The sequence below is a fragment of the Eptesicus fuscus genome, chromosome 23 (assembly GCF_027574615.1).
Source record: "Eptesicus fuscus isolate TK198812 chromosome 23, DD_ASM_mEF_20220401, whole genome shotgun sequence".
Lineage (NCBI taxonomy): Eukaryota > Metazoa > Chordata > Mammalia > Chiroptera > Vespertilionidae > Eptesicus > Eptesicus fuscus.
The window spans coordinates 28,630,064-28,647,982 of NC_072495.1; the positions used below are offsets into that span (position 1 = coordinate 28,630,064).

The 17,919-nt window shown below is 62.4% G+C and overlaps 1 protein-coding gene and 1 non-coding gene across 2 annotated transcripts in view; both read left to right on the top strand.

Moving 5' to 3' along the window:
• EP400 (E1A binding protein p400) overlaps window positions 1–17,919 on the top strand; it is a 63,609-nt gene that overhangs the window by 39,306 nt on the left and 6,384 nt on the right. The window contains exons 25-49 of the mRNA XM_054712813.1: window positions 679–843; window positions 2,342–2,497; window positions 3,277–3,371; window positions 3,726–3,997; window positions 5,799–6,001; window positions 6,084–6,253; window positions 7,438–7,634; window positions 8,479–8,590; window positions 8,750–8,893; window positions 9,530–9,667; window positions 10,037–10,120; window positions 10,450–10,587; window positions 10,752–10,796; window positions 10,875–11,028; window positions 11,209–11,450; window positions 11,553–11,726; window positions 12,561–12,697; window positions 12,812–12,868; window positions 13,552–13,630; window positions 13,710–13,964; window positions 14,920–14,968; window positions 15,039–15,148; window positions 16,514–16,715; window positions 16,817–17,001; window positions 17,671–17,889. Of these exons, the coding sequence (XP_054568788.1) occupies window positions 679–843; window positions 2,342–2,497; window positions 3,277–3,371; window positions 3,726–3,997; window positions 5,799–6,001; window positions 6,084–6,253; window positions 7,438–7,634; window positions 8,479–8,590; window positions 8,750–8,893; window positions 9,530–9,667; window positions 10,037–10,120; window positions 10,450–10,587; window positions 10,752–10,796; window positions 10,875–11,028; window positions 11,209–11,450; window positions 11,553–11,726; window positions 12,561–12,697; window positions 12,812–12,868; window positions 13,552–13,630; window positions 13,710–13,964; window positions 14,920–14,968; window positions 15,039–15,148; window positions 16,514–16,715; window positions 16,817–17,001; window positions 17,671–17,889 (3,782 nt within the window). The remainder of the gene's footprint in view (window positions 1–678; window positions 844–2,341; window positions 2,498–3,276; window positions 3,372–3,725; window positions 3,998–5,798; window positions 6,002–6,083; window positions 6,254–7,437; window positions 7,635–8,478; window positions 8,591–8,749; window positions 8,894–9,529; window positions 9,668–10,036; window positions 10,121–10,449; window positions 10,588–10,751; window positions 10,797–10,874; window positions 11,029–11,208; window positions 11,451–11,552; window positions 11,727–12,560; window positions 12,698–12,811; window positions 12,869–13,551; window positions 13,631–13,709; window positions 13,965–14,919; window positions 14,969–15,038; window positions 15,149–16,513; window positions 16,716–16,816; window positions 17,002–17,670; window positions 17,890–17,919) is intronic.
• On the top strand, window positions 7,081–7,211 carry LOC114228267 (small nucleolar RNA SNORA49). The gene has a single exon (XR_003614409.1). It is a non-coding gene; the product is annotated as a small nucleolar RNA SNORA49 (small nucleolar RNA).

Below are 17,919 nucleotides of genomic sequence, written 5' to 3' on the forward strand. Positions count from 1 at the left end.
TTAACACTAATAATTCTGCAGTGGGTTTTCTTAGGAACATTTAGACTCAACTATCAACCACTGGGTAGAAAACCTTTAATCTGTGTAATTACAGCCTTTTTGAATGAAGTGCATGTGACTCCATCCGAATACGTTTTCCACAAAAAGGTTCTAAGCGATGGGACGCCTCGCGCTTCCTGACAGTAAACACTGCAGATCAGGCCCTACGTGCCCTGCGACGGGGGCTCTTGTCTTGAAGCTCCAGCCCCGGACGTTTCTGTACTGACTGCGGTTGAAGCGCGCGTCACACCTCCATCTGTGCTGGCAGATCCCTCCCCTCTGAGCTCAGCTGTGCGGGGGGCGGGGCGGGGGGGCCTTCCCCGCTTTGGAGTCTGAGGCGGAGCTGCTCTTGTGATGGTGGCGCTGGCTCACTGGTCGGGGAGGAAAGGAACATGCCCTTCGTAGTGTGGTTCCTGCCCAACGTCTCCACAGTCAGGCTGCAGAAGTCAGCCATCAGCCGTCACCATCTGACGTTAACGTGCCTTCTCTTTCCTGTTAAGATCGCTATTTCCTGCAAGCGCCATCACTCCTTTCTGACACTTCTGCTTACTGCCCGAGGTCGTTCTCTGTGACAGACAGGCAGTGTCACGTTCAAACACTTCCCACCGAGGTCTCATTCCCTCTCCTCTGTTCCCTCAGGTGGCGAGGTGGTCAAAATAGCACAGCTGGCTTCGCTCGCAGGACCGCCGAGCCGCGTGGCCCAGCCGGAGACCCCGGTGACGCTGCAGTTCCAAGGGAACAAGTTCACCTTGTCCCACAGCCAGCTGCGGCAGCTCACCGCCGGCCAGCCCCTGCAGCTGCAAGGTGAGCGCCACACCGGCCTCCCTGGAAACGCCCCAGGGAGCCTGGACCGCAGGGGGGACGGCCCAGTCCTGACACGGGCTCAGGAGATGGTAGTCATTTAAAACATCTGCCCTGTGCCCGGCCGACGTGGCTCAGTGGTTGAGTGTCAACCTATGAACCAGGAGGTCACGATTGATTCCCGGTCAGGGCACTGGCCCGGGTTGAGGGCTCCATCCCCAGGAGGGGGCATGTGTGCAGGAGGCAGCCAATCCATGATCCTTTCACATCATGGATGTTTCTCTCTCCCTCTCCCTTCCTCTCTGAAGTCAATCAATGAATAAAAAATTTACCCTTTGATAAAAGTTTCCTATTTTCAAAATCAAAATGGAAACTGCTTTCTGGTTATACTGTGAAGTGAGAGTTGTCCTAAGAGGCCACGCACGTAGTCGATGTGGGAGAAGCTGCGCTCACACAGATTGCAGGTAACTCCAGGCAGAGCTCCCGCCTGTGGCCACGGGCGGTGTCTGTGGAGTGGCTGCTTTTGGAAGAAAAGGAGGGGCGTGCTGACGCTAGTCCGGAGGGACCACAGGGCAGCAGCTCAGTCAGGTGGGTCCCTCTCAGTTGGGTCGGACCCAGGGTGGTGTCATCAACAGCCCCTGCCGGCACGTGCCCGTGGCTCTCGTCTGTGAAAGGCCAGAGCGGAGGCTCCTGGGAAGCCTGCAGCAAAGAAACGGCTCCGTTTGGTCTAATTTCCTACTTCCCAGTGTTTTGGTCGAAGGGGCGAGGCATCTCTGGTGCCCCAGTTTCTGTGGGACGTGGGAGGTCCCTGCAGAGCACAGATGTGGAGAGACTCGCTCACACCAGAGGTTGAGTGCCAGCTCCTTTCGCGGAGCCACAGCATTCGCACTTCAACAAACACGTTAGCTATTTCTTCATCAGCCGACGGGTCGGCAAGCACCAGCCTGTGATCAGGCAGCTGGGACCTTCCACCTGGGACTTGGGCCTCAAGCAGACGTGACAGACCCTGAGCAAGTGCCCCTTGCATTGCCTCAAATCCCTAGGAATTTCTAGGAATCGGTGAGCTTTCTTTTGACAGAAAATGACATGTTTCCTTTTTTCTTTGTTTCAGTTTTTATTGATTTCAGAGAGGAAGGGAGAGAGAGATAGAAACATCAGTGATGAGAGAGAATCACTGATTGGCTGCCTCCTGCACACCCCTACTAGGCATCAGCCTGCAACCCGGGCACGTGCCCTGACCTGGAATCACACTGTGACCTCCTGGTTCATAGGTCCACGCTCACCCACTGAGCCCGCCAGCGGGGCTGTTTCTTAGCGTTCCATTCATTGCGAATGAAGTGTTTTCCTTTTTCTACAAGTAACTGAACTCTGCATTGCCACGTGGGAGCAAGTGTGGTTTTGGAGATTAGGTTTGAGGCCTGTGTCTGCCACTTGGAGTGGGCGTGACCTGAGGTCAAGGCACCCGGCGTGACTGATGGTCCTGGCACACGTGTGATTACAGGCAGCGTCCTTCAGATCGTGTCCGCCCCTGGGCAGTCCTACCTGCGACCACCTGGCCCCATGGTGATGCAGACCGTGTCTCAGGCGGGTGCCCTGAGCGCCCTGGGAAGCAAGCCCCCGACCAGCGGCCCGGGCCCCGCTCCCGGGGCCCCACCAGGTAGAGTGCTCTGAGCAGGGAGCAGGCGGTGTGAAGCTGCCTTCCCGCTCTCCCGCGAAGGTAACGGAAGGCCTTTAGGACCTGACTCTGGGGCCTCGGACCCTGACGGTCCCGCCCTGGACACGTCTCGTTTCCATGGACAGCGGTCCACTCGGTTTCCTTGGTTGTTGGCTCTCAGAGTTGCTGGTTGGCTCTCACCAGCCTCCACTCACTTTAGGTTTTTGTTTTGGTGCTAGAATTTCCCCGGGACAGACAATGAGGCAGGTCCTCGGTACGAGACAGACAGTGCTGCCTCTTGCCTGTCCACAGCCTGCTTCCCGCCTGGGCCCTCCTGCTCCCTGGACCCGCTCCTGCCCAGTCACTGCGACTCCCCGGTGCCCCTAACTAGGCCCCTGGAGCCGTCCCCGAGCACACGTCTGTCGGGCCAGCAACAGGCCTGACGATTTGGGGGTCGCTTTGTGCTGGTCTGGAGGGCAGCTGACGCCTGGCCTGAGGGCCGACAGGTAGATGCTGCGGAAGGGCAGGGCCCGGTGGCTGCTGTGCCAGCGTGAGGGCCGTGAGGATGGCGCACAGGGCATTCACCATGGGAAGAGAGACGGGCGCTCCGCTCAGAATGTGGCCAGAGAGCGGGGTGCCTCACTGGGTTCTGAGCAGCGCAGGTGTGAACGTGCAGGGAGAGGCGGCGCTGACCTGAGGGCGCGCGGCCGGCGGGGGCAGGGGGCGGGAGGGGGGTGCGTAGCGTCCGGAGCTCTGATTCCAGCCTTGGTTTTGATTTGTAGTCGGTGTGCCTGGTCGAGTGGCGGTCAATCCCCTGACGGTAGGAGAACCCGGAATGGCCTCCAAACCAGCTTCTCCCATCGGGGGGCCCACACAGGTACTGAGCATCTCCCCAACGCGTGGTGCCTGCTGGCAGTACTCCTGAGTGCCTTCAGAAGGACATTGCTGGATTACGTAACCTTTATCTTAAAAATACTTTTCTAATAAAAGAAATGAAACTGGGCTTTATGATTACAAAGCTCTCCTTTCACACAGTTTCATATTCTGGTGCCGTGGGAAATGCCGTCTCGAGAAACTGCTTTTCTCACTCCTCTCTGCTTCCTGTGGAGCGGGCCCTGCCCCTCTGGGTGGGCTCTGTGGGCAGGGCCCCGCCCAGGGACCCCGCAGGGCTGGGGGTCCGCCCGCTGGCCTGCTGCTTCTCATGGGCCATTTCCGTCACTTTCTGATGCAGGAGGACAAGACCCGACTTCTGAAAGAGCGGCTGGACCAGGTCTACTCCGTCAACGAGCGGCGCTGCTCCCGCGCCCCCGTCTACGGCACAGACCTGCTCGCGGTCTGTTCCCTGGCCTGCAGAGCGCGGGGCTCGGGGCTTGGAGCTCTGGGGCGCAGGCCTGGGAAGGGGGCCAGGCCAGCGAGTGTCTACACGTCAGCCTCAGACAGTCAGAGGGACCTGATCTTGACGCTGACTCAACGGCAAGAGTCCCTCCAGGACGTGATTGACAGGTGAGGTGGTTTCACTGTGTTCGGTCCTGTGTGCTCTCCTCGCCGCCTCCTCCCTCCCCCTGTGCCATGCCGAGTGCCCTGTCGACCCCTGGTCTTCCGTGTCCGTGGCTGTGCCTTTTCCGGGCGTCACAGAGCTGGGACCCAGCCTGTGGCCTTCCAGAGGGGATTCTTTCCTGTGTTCATGGACATTGAAGGTCCCGCCGTGTCTTTTCCTGGCTTGTTAGCTCATTTCTTGTCAGCTGACTCGTCCTCCGTTGTCTTTATCCATTCCCGGCCGGAGGACATCTAGGTCGTCTCCAAGCTTTGGCGACGACGGAAAAGCAATGTGCACCGTGCGGGCTTCCCTGGGCATGTGGCTTCCCACTCTTCCGGGCCGACAGCGAGGAGCATGATTGCTGGGTCGTGTGGGAAGGCTGCTCAGTTTTGTCAGAAACAAAGTCTTCCTGAGTGGCGGCCCCACCTGTTCCCCGGCAGCGAGTGCGGGTCCCGGTGCTGCCGCCTCCAGGCTGGGCCCGTCTGTGGGGTGTGCCCGCGTCGCGTGATCTAGTTGCACCTCCTGGGGACGGGAAGGGGAGCGTCTTTCATTGGCTCGTTTGCATCTGTGTCTTCTTTGGCGAATGTCTGTTCAGGCCTTGGGTGCGTTTTTAATCAGGTTGTCTTCATTCTGTTGAGTGTTAAGAGCTCATTGTACATTTTGGACAATAGTCCTTTATCAGATGTGTCTTTTGCAAATATTTTGTCCCACTCCGTGGCTTACCTTCTTACTCTCTCGACAGCGTCCTTTGCAGAGAGAAGTCTTTAATTTCAGTGGCGTCCAGCTGATCGGTCTTTTCTCTCGTGGATCGTGTCTTTGGTGGTGTAGCTAAAAAGCCGGCAGCCAGGGCTCCTTGAGTGTTACCTTCAGGAGTTTGTCGTTGTGCAGCTCACACGGAGGTCGTGACCCCTGAGTCAGTATTTGTGAGGGTGAGCTCGGCGTCCGGTCCTTTTCTGCACGTGGTGTCTGTACGGCCGTCCTGTGCCTCTGTCGTGGGCCAGGTGGCCAGAACGGGGAGGTCTGCTCCTGCGCGCTCCACGCCGCCCCGGACCTGCTGCCTCGCCTCTCGGCAGCACCGCTGTCTTATGTCTGCCTCGGACTCGGTCTTCTCCATGTTGTGTGGCCGTGGTGGTCTTTTGCCTCCAGATAAACTTTAAAATCAGCTGCTCGGTGGCCACGAAACGACCTGCTGGGGTTCTGACTGGATGGTGTTAGTCTCTGGATGCAGCTGGGAGAGCTGGCCCCCGGCAGTGGTGACTGTCTGTCCCTGAGGGTGGACGCCCTCCGTTCCTCAGTTGTTGGTCTTCCTTGTCGGTGTTTTGGTGGCGGTGGCTTTGGCTTGCATTTGGCAGCAAGTCATGGAAACGGCGGAGCTGGCTGCCGAGGAAGGGCTTCCTGGGGCAGTGGCGTCCGGAGGCCGGGCGACGGCCCTTCCTCCCGGCTGCCCTCCTGGTGGCACGGTGGCCGTAGCAGCTCTGCGTCACATTCTTCCCCCACCGCCCAGGAGACGGAGCCCGTGTCCCACAGTTCCCGTCAGAAGAGGTGCCCTTCCAGGGGCTGGGCCGTGAGCGTCCGTGCTGGGGCCTGGGGGGCCCTGCCCTGGGGTTTCTCCCCGGTGGCACTCATCGGCCAGGGCTGTCGGGACCTGTGCCCCTGGTTGCTGGGACAGGGTGGGCAGCAGGCTCGTCTCCACGGTGACAGGTCAGAGCTGCTGCCTGGTGGCGACGTGAAGTGCCGCCTGTGACGAGCGTGCTTTCTGCTCCTCAGGGTGGCGTGTGTGATCCCGCCGGTGGTGGCCTCGCCCCCGGCCTTGTGTGTGTCGCGGCCGCCCTCCCTCTACAGCCACAGGATGAGGATCTTCAGGCACCGCCTGCGGGAGCACACGGCACCCCACGCCCAGCAGCTGCAGCGGGTGACCGCCCCGCGCTCGCTGCAGTTCCCCGAGCTGAGGCTGGTCCAGCTGGACTCAGGTAGGAGAGGGCACGCTCACACGCCGCACGCTCGTGCGTCACACCGTGCTCTGGGGAAGACCTCGGTGTTGCTCCCCCGCAGGGAAGCTGGAGGCGCTGGCGATGCTGCTGAAGAAGCTGAGATCCGAGAGGCGCCGGGTGCTGATCGTGTCGCAGATGGTCCTCATGCTGGACATTTTAGAGATGTTCCTGAACTTCCACTTCCTCACCTACATACGAATCGACGAGAACGCCAGCAGCGAGCAGCGGCAGGTAAGGCGGACGTCGGCTTCCCTCACGGTCTGGCCTGGCGCTCGGCGCTGTGCACATTCGGTGCTGTCGCCGCTTCCGAACAGAGGGAGGCTCGGCATCTCCGGGTCGGGACTCGATAGTCTCTGCAGCGCTGCCGGGCGTGAGCGCTGCAGCTCCCAGGCCAGTCGCTGCGCGTGACGCTCCAGCGTGGTCGCTCCTCCCAGGACCCCCTCCCGCAGGCTGGTGTGCACAGCTGTTTCCTGTCGAAGGGCTAACCCCTGCCGGGCTGGCGCGTCCCGAGCAGTCGCCCGCCCCTGGGAGCAGGTTAGCGTGCCCAGTGTTCCCGAGAGCAGAGGCCACTGCTGGCCCGTGCGTCGCTGCCACGCCATGTCCTGTAGCATCAGCCCCTCGTGCGGCACACCCGCGCGGGCCTAAGGAGGCCACTGCTCACGGACAAGTGTCCTTGGTAGTGGAGTGACACAGCGCGTAGAGAATTCCTTTTTAAAAAATATATTTTTATTGGTTTTTAGAGAGAAAGGAAGGGAGAGAAAGAGAGAGAAACAGCAACGAGAGAGAAACATCATTAATTGGCTGCCTCCTCGCCGCCCCTCCTGGGGATCGAACCTGCATCCCGGGCATGTGCCCTGACCAGGATTGAACGGTGACCTCCCGGTTCCTGGGTAGACACTCAGCCACTGAGCTGTGCCGGCCGGGCGGGGATTTCTTGAAGGAAGGATTTCTTGTTTGCCTGCTATGGTCTCATCTGGGGCTGCACTCACTGCAGAGGAGCCGTGTCCAGGGAGGCCGTGCGTGCTGCCCGGGGGGTGGAGGCGCCTGTCGGCTGTGCCCTCCCTCAGCCTTACTCCGGGGGCTCTTGCTGTAGAGTGCCCTGGCATTGCCTGGGGGGACACGAGGAAGCGCAGATCCCTCCCCAGGAAGACCCCGTTCTCCTGTGGGGCCTACCCATCGCGCTGACAGCACTTGTCGCCTGGAACCGGGCGCTCTCCTTCTGTGGCGACTTGTGCGGTTTAAACCGTGCGGAGACCTGGTGAGCAAGGACGCAGCTGCACAAGAGAGCCAGAGTCAGGCCAGAAACCTGGTGTGCCTTGAACGTGGGAACGTGAACCCCACAGTCTTACTGTGGCGGGAACGTCCGGGTCTCCCCGAGTGCCGGACGAGTCCTGAGGGAGGGTTGTCCGTCGCAGGAGCTGGTGAAGAGCTTCAACCGGGACCGGCGCATCTTCTGTGTCCTCCTCTCCACGCGCAGCCGCTCCGCGGGCCTGAGCCTGATGGAGGCCGACGCGGTGGTGTTCTACGACCACGACCTGAACCCGGTGCTGGACGCCCAGGCCCAGCGCTGGTGCGACAAGATCGGGAGGCGCAAGGACGTGCACGTGTACAGGTGAGGCGGGGCGGGGGCGGGGCTGCGCTGCCTGCAGGTCACGGGGCAGCTCCTGCGCGTCCGTCTCTCCCTCGGGCAGCGGGCGCGCCTGCTGTTGGACCTTGTTTCCTATGAGTGACGCGTGGTGGGGGGACGCCGTGTGCTTGGCATTGTGACCGTGACGTTGCCTGAACGGAGCTTGCTGGCTTTCCCTTGTGCCGTGCCTCTTCTGGAGCCTGCACCTCGGAGGAGGGCGGTCTCGGGGTGTTCCAGCTGTTACCTAGTGTGCGTTGTCTGGGGGCAGATCGGATGTTCAAAGCACTTCCATCTGACCAACAAGCGGTGCGATGAGGAAATGGGGGGGCTCTGCTCGGGCTGCGTTTTGTTGCCATTTCGTGCCGTGTGTGCTAAGCACTTGCTGTGCCACGTGGTGTGAAATCCTGCCACGTGCGGCACACGTCCCGGCCCCTGGCTGACGGCTCACGGTGTGCTGGCCCAGGACTGACGGCGCAGGCTGTGCGCAGCCACTCGCTTTTCAGGTTGTCGCACTGGAGATAGGCACCCACCACGCGTCGGAATAGGTGGCTCCCGGCGGAGGCTGGCGGGGAAGGGCTCCCAGGCCTGCCGCACCGTGTGCTGCGTGCTTCGCGGGAGTGGGCGCGTGGTGGGACTGAGATGGGGCATGAGGCCTTTGACTGCCACGTGAGGGCAGGATCGCACGGAGCCCGTGGAGCGCTGCATGCGTGTGCTTCAAAGCCTGCGGTGCCCACCTGCGGGCCCGCTCTTCCAGGTCTGCGCCGGCCACGTGCGGGCCCGTTCTCCAGGACTCAGCTGTCTCTGTGTGTGTGTCTTGCTTTGTTTGTAGGCTTGTGAGTGGCAATTCCGTGGAAGAGAAACTTCTGAAGAATGGAACCAAGGATCTGATCCGAGAAGTGGCTGCCCAGGGAAACGACTACTCCATGGCGTTCCTGACACAGGTACCTCGTCTGTGGGCCCACGGGAGGGCGGCCACGTGGCGCAGGGTGCGTGGCTCTAGGGACTTCAGTGAGGCGTGCTCTGAGGTTCCCGGCAGCACGCCCGAGCTAGGTGGGGTGCGCCAGCCTCGTGCGGGGGGTCATGTGCGTCTCTGTGCTCAGCGCACCATCCAGGAGCTGTTTGAGGTGTGCACGCCCATGGAGGACACGGGCTTCCCCGTGAAGGCCGAGGAGTTCGTCGTCCTTCCCCAGGAGCCGACGGTCACAGAAACCATCGCCCCCAAGATCGCACGGCCTTTCATCGAGGTGAGGACAGCCGCCCCGTCCTGGGTGGGGAGCCGCCTGCCGTGGTCTCCGACTCCAGGGGCTGCTCCTGCCTGGTCTCTCCCGGGTCCTGGCTGTGCAGGGGCCTCTGCTGGGAAACACATTGGGGACCTGCAAACCCCCCCCCCCCCCCCGAGGCCTCCTTGGTGAGGAGATGCGCTGCCACCTCATCCATTTTTTTTAAAATTTATTTATTGTTGAAGGTTTTACATATGTCTCCTTTTCCCCCATTGACCTCTCCCCGCCCACTCCCCCCCCCCAGCTCATGCCCTCCCCCCCTACTGTCTGTGTCCATTAGTTATGCTTCTATACCTCATCCATTTTTTAAAATTAACTGTTTGGCCCTGGCCAGTATGGCTCAGTGGATAGAGTATTGGCCTGTAGACCAAAAAGTCCCAGACTCGATTCCGGTCAAGGGCACGTACCTCGGTTGCAGGCTCCTCCCTGGCCCAGGCCCTGGTCAGGGTGCGTGCGGGAGGCAACCAGTCGACGTGTCTCTCTCACGTTGATGTTTCTCTCTGTCTCTCCCTCTCCCTCCCACTCTCTCTAATCGGGTGAGGGTTAACAAACAAAAGCTTGCTCTGTCAGCGCCATCTGACCCAGCATGCACTTCCCCAGGCCCTGAAGAGCATCGAGTGCCTGGAGGGGGACGCGCAGGAGCCTGCAGGGGAGGCCGTGCCTGGGTCACCGGACCCCGATGGCTCGAGGGACCAGGAGCCCTCGCAGCTGGAGGAGTTGGCCGACTTCATGGAACAGGTTTGGGCATTTTCTCCTTTCTGCTTTTACTTAATGTGTTTCTTTACAAGTCATCGTCTTAAAATCCTCATCCAGGGATGTTTCCTTCATCGATAGCGTGAGATGTCCTAGTAGAGAGAGAAACATGGACACGTTGATTGGTTGCCTCCCACGTGCCCCTCCCAGGGCTGGGGATTAAACCTGCGGCGGAGGCATGTGCCCTCGACCGGAGTGGAACCTGCAGCCGTCCCGTCCTTGGGCCAGTGTTCTGCCCACAGAGCGAAAGGGCCAGGGCACAGCCACTCTTTTGACTCAGGTGTTGGTGGGGCTGTAAGGAACGTAACCCTATTAACCTGCAGTTAACTGTCCAAAACATGTATTTTGAAACAGCTTACCCCAATTGAAAAATACGCTTTGAATTACCTGGAACTCTTCCATGCTTCCATCGGTCACGACAAGGAGAGGAACGGTGAGGTAAGGGTCATCTTCACGCGAGCAGCTCAGGGTCTGTGGTGACAGGTGTGGTTTGGAGGACAGGGAGCTGCCTGGAATCACAGGAATGAGCCCAAACCCACCCGTGCAGACGCCAGTGACTGCAGGTCCGGGACCCGTGCAGGCGGTTCCAGGGGTGGGGAACAGCGGGTGGCTGGGAGAGGTTCCGTGCTGGGAAGTGGGTGACCGCAGCGTGGAGGGGACCGTGACAGGGAAGAGGGGTCCTTGGTCTGAGCGTGAGACCAGGTGGGGGCAGGCGTGTTCCCGTGGGAACGGTGCTGGGAGCCGTGTCCGAGCCTGTGGTCTCCCAGCAGGACGCCGTGCTGACCGCGGTGAGAGCCTGGGAGGCCCAGAACCTGCGGGCGCTGCAGGAGGAGGAGGCCCGGGCGCAGCAGGAGCAGGAGCAGGAGCAGCTGCTCACCTACACCCGGGAGGACGCCTACAACGCGGTGCGCACCCCGTCGTCACGTCGCCACAGACGTGTGCTCTCAGCCCGCTGCATGGTTTCCGGTCCCATGTTGCTCTTCCCCAGTGGTGTAGGGAGGCCCCTGAAGTTACGAAGGTGCTTGCAGCGTGAAACAGACTCGCATTGAAATCTCCCCTGTCTCCGCAGGAGTACATCTACGAAGGAGCGGACGGGCAGACGGAAGTCATGCCGGTGCGTGCCTCGTCCCCGTCCCGTGTGGGGTGCTGCCTTCCTCGAGGCGCCGGCTCATGCTCTCCCTTCTCCGTGCAGCTCTGGACCCCTCCCACGCCGCCCCAGGACGACAACGACATCTACATCGACTCGGTCATGTGTCTCGTGTACGAGGCCACGCCCATCCCCGAGTCCAAGCTGCCCCCCGTGTACGTGAGGAAGGAGCGCCGGCGGCACAGGACGGACCCCTCAGGTGAGCGCCGTGGGCCCTGCGCTGGGAGGAGCCGGGCGTGCCGGCCAGTTGGCGGGAGGCAGGAGCGGTCGTCCTGGCCAAGGGCTCCTGGGTGGCGGCCTCCTGGTCAGCCCCGGCCCTCCTTGGCTCGCCGTGGGCGGGGGCGCTGGCTCCGCGGCCCTGAGCGGCCTCTCTGTCCAGCTGCAGGCAGGAAGAAGAAGCAGCGGCACGGGGAGGCGGTCGTGCCCCCGCGGTCACTCTTCGACCGCGCCACGCCGGGCCTGCTGAAGATGCGGCGGGAGGGGAAGGAGCAGAAGAAGAACCTCCTGCTGAAGCAGCAGGCGCAGTTTGCCAAGCCTCTGCCCACGTTCGCCAAGCCCGCTGCCGAGGCGGGTCCCGACAACCCCGAGTGGCTCATCAGCGAGGACTGGGCGCTGCTGCAGGTGAGCCTGGGCCCGGGGCCCGCCCCGCCTGTCCGTCCGCGCCGTGCCCACTGCTGGGGAAGCCGCCCTCAGCGTGGTGACCGGCCTGACCTGGTCCTCTAGGCCGTGAAGCAGCTGCTGGAGCTGCCCCTGAACCTCACGATCGTGTCCCCGGCCCACACACCCAACTGGGACCTCGTCAGCGACGTCGTCAACTCCTGCAGCCGCATCTACCGCTCCTCCAAGCAGTGCCGCAGCCGCTACGAGAGCGTGCTCATCCCCAGGGAGGAGGGCAAGGTGAGACCCGGGGACCGTGGTGCAGGGGCGCAGGGGGCTCCGCGAGGGGACGGCCTGCGCTGTCCTGGGTGGGACCTGAGGCGCGGCTGCCGCACCACGCTCGCAGCCGGCTGCAGTCCTGGTGCCTGAGGCGGGCGGGACGGGCACCGTGCTGCTTGGTCCTGGGAAGGTGCTGTGTGCCCCCTGTGGCTGCCGGCGCAGGGCACCAGGTCCTGCCTCGGAGCAGCACGCAGGGCATTGCCGTGCACGTGGCTCATGTGAAGGAGGGTCTGTGCTTTCCCTGCCGTGGCCGCTGGGCTGGTTGGTGGCTCTAGGCCCTCGGGTCCACACTGGCCGAGCATCGCGCGGCTTCGGTCCTGGGACAGCTGGGTCCTTGGCGTCCGTCACCAGGAACTGGGAGTCAGCTCTGTGGGGGCAGGTGTCTTGGGAGCAGGCAGGCCGTGGCGTCGCCGTGGGACTCGGAGGCCGCGTCACCAGGCACAAGAGTGCAGAGCCCCCGAGAAAAGCCTGAGGGCAGGAGTGCCCGCCCCATCACAGCCGCTGGGGGCAGAGCCCGGGAAGGCCGGGCGCGGGGACGGTGCTGGCTTCACCCCGTGTCTGTGGCCTCCCGCACCTGGCAAGCTGCTCTCTGCAGCTGCTGATTGGGGGCTCACTCGGGTGACGTGCGGGAAGGCCCGCGCGGACTGAGGAGGGGGGAGTGGCAGGTGCCCGTGCTGTCATGTCCGTGCTGTCCCAGGAAGAGGGGAGAAGGGGTTTAACCACGGCCTCACCTGAGGCCTCCCGGTCAGTGAGCCCCGTCCCGGGGTCGCCGTCTGACCGACCATTCTGTTTCAGAGCAAGAACAACCGTCCTCTGCGCACGGGCCAGATTTACGCCCAGGACGAGAACGCCACGCACACGCAGCTGTACACGAGCCACTTCGACCTGATGAAGATGACCGCCGGCAAGAGGAGCCCCCCCATCAAGCCCCTGTAGGCCCACGCCCTGCACGCGGCCGAGCCGGGCGGGCGGGAGGCTCTCCTGTCCGTGGTCGTGCGCGCCCCTTTTTTCCTTCACGCGGTGACTTGTCTCCGTCTCTGCCGTAGGCTTGGCATGAACCCCTTCCAGAAAAACCCCAAGCACGCGTCCGTGCTGGCGGAAAGGTACTGTTGGTGACGCGCTTTCACTCGGGGAAAGGGTTGCCTTCCAGTGTTCTCTTACATGCGATCAGTTGAGTGAGTTGTTGAGCAAATGGCGTGTCCTGGCATCGCTGGGGTGGTGGCGTGGCCGGGCAGGACCCGCAGGGGCTCATCCAGGGAGATCCTTGTTCGCACAGGGAGGGCATGGAGGCGGCGTCCTGCCTGCCGCTTGGCGGAGGGCACAGCAGCGGGACATGGGCACTCTCCTCCTCCTCACCCCTGATCTGGCAAACATTTTGTTGGCTCTTCTATAAAAATGTGCCCAGTTTTGGGGTGAACGTACTTGCTTTGAATCAAGGAGGTCTGTAGGTGACAATGTGGGGGAGGACGCAGGGGTCCTGGGAGGAGGGTCCATGAGAGAGTGGGGAGACCTGTGGGACCCGTAGCCCTGGGGCTTGCTGGCCGGGCGCTGTGCCCGGGGTGGGGGCGCAGCGCTCATGCAGCTGGGGATTGGGGCGTCTGTTCTCAGGCCCCAATCTCAGGAAGGGAACGGACCATGGGCGGGGGTGACCGGGCAGCGGTTCTCCTTCCTCTGGGCTGGGTGGGAGCTGCCTCCAGCACCCGCAGCTTTAGGAGGGGCTGTGGGTTTCAGGAATGTCTGTGCTTCAGAACTTGCGGCTCATTTTCATTTCTTCTCCTGTCTTCAGTGGCATCAACTACGACAAGCCCCTGCCTCCCATCCAGGTCGCATCTCTTCGTGCGGAGCGAATCGCCAAAGAGAAGAAGGTGGGGCCTGGGCCTGCGGGGCAGCGGCCCCGGGCAGCCGAGGCCCCAGGTGCTCCATCTCCTCTTTCCTGCCCTGCAGGCGCTGGCCGACCAGCAGAAGGCGCAGCAGCCGCCTGTGACGCAGCCCCCGCCACCCCCGCCGCAGCCGCAGCCCCCACCGCCCCAGCAGCCACCACCGCCTCTGCCCCAGCCCCCAGCGGCAGCAGGCAGCCAGCAGCCCGCGGGGCCGCCCACCGTGCAGCCCCCTGCCCAGGCACAGCCTCCAGCACAGCCTGTGCAGCCCCCCCAGAAGGCACCCCCCGCCATCACGACGGTGGGCAGTGCCGCCGTGCTGGTGAGCAGGCCCTGCCCGCCCTCAAGCGCCTGAGGTTCCTGCAGCCCCGGAGCAGCAGGCCTTCCTGTCGGGGAGATGGGGTGTCTCCAGGGCCCCTGCCCTGTGAGAGCTCAGTGGTGACTGGCAGTGGAGGCAGTGCTGGTGCCGGAGCCTGGGAGGTAGAGAGGATGTGTGAGCCGTAACAGGAAGTCGCCCCCGTCCTCCCCATAAACTTGCAGGGCAGATGCTGTTTGCCAGTTTGCAAACTTCTCTTCTGACTTCGTAGTTTTCCTCAAAGCATGTGCATGTGTGCTCATGCACACGCGTGAGTCTTCGGTGCATGTCAGAGAAAAGGGGTGAAATGCACAAAAAAAGGAAGAAAAGTGGGCTTGTGATCTCACAGGCCCTACGCTGGCACTGTCACGCCCTGGCGTGTGCCATCGCTCTGGTGCCCATGGGGCCCACGCTGAGCTCACAGTGGGAGAGCCCGGGAGGGATGGAGTCCGCTGCTCTGCACTGTCAGCCAGGCGTGGGGTGTCTGCAGAGCCAGCCCCTTTGCTTGGATTTCCTTTGCTGGGGGCGGCTTCCGTATGTGCCTGGCAGCCTCCTTCCTCGTTCACTCAGAAGAGGCGCCCACGGGGGCACCTGCTCCAGGGACTGCCCTGTGGGCAGGCATCCGGCCAGGCAGGACCAGGAGAGCCCTGGGGGGTGCTCAGGAGGGGCTGTGCCTGGGCAACAGGAGTCAGGAAGGAACGGGGACCAGCAGGCGCAGGCCCTGAGCCTGGCAGCTGTGGGGCCAGCAGGGTCAGCGTGGCCGGAGCGCCACTCACTGAGGGGTGGACACCGCGGTGGGAGGAGCTGGGACGGGTGGAGGCGGCCGTGTGGCCAGCAGCCTGGTCAAGAGTTTGGACCGGATGCTGATGAGGGGAGCTTCGGAGGGTGTCCCGCGGGCACGGGCAATCGCCTCTCTCCCCAGCAGGCCGGAGCCATGAAGACGTCTGTGACGGGGACGAGCATGCCCGCAGGTGAGGCCGGCGAGGTCAGCGGGCTCCCCCTGGTCTCGCGTGCTCTTGCCCACAGACCCTCTCTCTGCAGGCACCGTGAGCGGAAATGTGATCGTGAACACCATCGCGGGGGTGCCTGCCGCCACCTTCCAGTCCATTAACAAGCGCCTGGCCTCCCCCGTGGCGCCGGGAGCCCTGACGGTGAGCGGCCTGCCCCGGGGTCAGCAGCCCGGACGCTGTGCGAGTCGTTCGCTTTCTGGGAGAAGGACTGACCGGGCTGCACCCCATAGAGTAACATGGGCCTGTGATGTCTTATTTTTAATAACATGTATTTCCCATTTTAGCGATATTTACTTATTTATATGTATATTATTGTCTAAAGTCTTACATAGGTTTCCTTTTTCCCCAATTAACGCCCCCCCCCCCCCAGCCATTCCCACCCTGGGCAAGCCCCAGTGTCTCTGTCCATTGGTTATGCTAATTAATAATGTATTTTTATTGATGTCAGAGAGGAAAGGAGAGAGAGATAGAAACATCAGTGATGAGAGACAATTATTGATCAGCTGCCTCCTGCACACCCCCTACTGGGGATCGACCACAACTTGGGCCTGTGCCCTGACCGGAACGGTACCTGGGACCCTTCAGTCCACAGGCCTGTGCTCTGTCCCCTTAGCCACACTGGCTGGGGCAGACCTGTGATACTTTAAAAGATAAAGGACTTCATCCATGATGCATTTTTGAACACCGCTTCCCGTGATGTGGGGATAGAGCATGGCGGAAGCCCACGGTGCTTGCACGGGGCTCTGCTGGGCCGAGGCCGGGGCGCAGGTGCCGGCAGCAGGAGGGGCAGCAGCAGCAGGCAGTGGGCAGGCCCTCAGACTCGGGATAGAGGGATCCCTGGGTGTAGATTATGAAAGTTATACTTCCTGTTTTAAAGAAATAAAAGAAGCTGGAGAATGTCTATAAAAACCTGGAAACTTTTAAAAGAATGTGGAGAACTTTGGGAAATAAAGACTGGTTACCAGAATTGTAGAAAGAAGACCTCGTAATTGGGCTTACTGTCAGTCACCCGGTAGGAGAGAGAATTAGTGAACTGGAAGACAAGTCTGAGGAAGTTATCCCAAACGCAGGATGGGGACAGCAGTGGTGGGCGGAGAGACGGTAAAGCCGTGAGAGGTGGGCAGAGAGGATGGAGGTCAGGCAGAGAGCGAAGACGTGTTTCTGTAACAATAGCCCAGGCCCAGGACAGGGAGGGATCCCACCTGTGCACAGTGCAGGCAGCAGCGGCGGGGAGGCCCAGCAGCTCACCTCTCCCTGTTGGGGGGAAGCCAGGAGCCGAGGGGACCACCAACAGCCCCAGGCTCTGTCTCCTTTGGAAATACCTCGAGGGGTTTGCCAACCACTGAGGGACATCCAGAGCGAGCTGCTCTGTAGCTCAGGGCACGTGCTTTGAGGTGCAAGGGCGCTGCCCCTCGGCACCTCCAGTGTTGCCCGTGGGTTTGGTTGGTGCCCTTTCCACCCCGTGATGGAGGAGAGTCCCGCTAGGCCCCCCTTTTGCCTTTCCAGAGCTCCGGAGGCTCGACGCCGGCCCAGGTGGTCCACACCCAGCCCCGAGCAGTGGGCTCCCCGGCCACGTCTGACCTGGTGTCCCTGGCACCGACGCAGGGCGTTCGTGCGGTCACCTCCGTGACGGCCTCGGCCGTGGTCACCACCAGCCTGGCTGCAGTGCAGACCCCAGCCCGGTCTTTGGTGACTCAGGTGTCCCAAGGTAAGGGGGCTGGTTCCTGTGCCGTCCACCCTGAACGGCAGGGCTCGGCTTCCGTGTTGTGCGGGAAGGGAGCGTGTCCGCTAACGAAACAACTTCTCCAGCCACAGGGGTTCAGCTCCCAGGGAAGACCCTCACGCCCGCACACTTCCAGCTCCTCCGGCAGCAGCAGCAGCAGCAGCAGCCGCCGCCGCCACCGCCTCCACCGCCCTCCCAGGCGCAGGTCCCGCAGCTCCAGGGCCAGGCCCAGTCGCCCGCACAGATCAAAGCTGTCAGCAAGCTGACCCCGGTGAGCACCTCCCAGGGAACCACAGGCCACGGTGGGCGGCGCGGTCCCATGGCGTGGTTCGGAGTGTTTTGCATCAACGCACCGCGGTCTGTAGGCGGGAGGTGTGTGCTGTCTTTAGAAACGGCTTTTGTTGGCAGCTCTCTGGAGGCCGCCTCCACCTGCTCTGTGCTGTGTGCTGGGGGCGGAGGCCATGGTCCCGTCCCCCCCAGAGGGCGGGGCGGGCAGCTCCCTGCAGCCTCGGGTCTCGGGCGGTGTTTGAGTGCGATGCCCGAGCGTTGCCAGCTGCACACCCTGCTGCCATGGCTGTGAACACGGTCCCCGTAAAGGAGGGAGAACACTGATCCCGGGTATAAACCAAAACCATGAAGTGCAAGTCCCAGCGGCTGTCGGGCCGGCCCCTCCCCGTTCAGCAGGGACACGCGACCTGGTGGAGGCTGTGGAGGTGCTGGCCTGCACCCAGCTTCCTCCTGGAGGCACCCGGCGCCTCCCAGGGAATCAGTGCAACCAGAGAGGACATGCATTCCTGAGTCGCTCCAGCCACGTCCGGGGCCTCGTGGCCACCCGTGGTGTCGCTGCAGCACGGCAGGCTCGGGTCAGGCGTGTCCCACGGTCAGGGTGTGCGACGTGGGCAGCTCGTGTTGCTAAGAGGCTCCTCCTCCCGGGTTTCAGGAACACCTGGTCAAGATGCAGAAGCAGAAGCTGCAGCTGCCCCAGCAGGCCCCCCCGCCACAGGCCCCGGCTGGCCCCCCGCCGCCCTCCGCACAGGTGCAGGTGCAGCCTCCACCGCCGGCACAGCAGCCGAGCCCCCAGCTCACCACCGTCACCGCCTCGCGCCCCGGAGCCCTGCTCACGGGCACCACCGTGGCCAACCTCCAGGTGGCCCGGCTCGTAAGTCCCCTGGCGTGTTTGTCTTTCCCA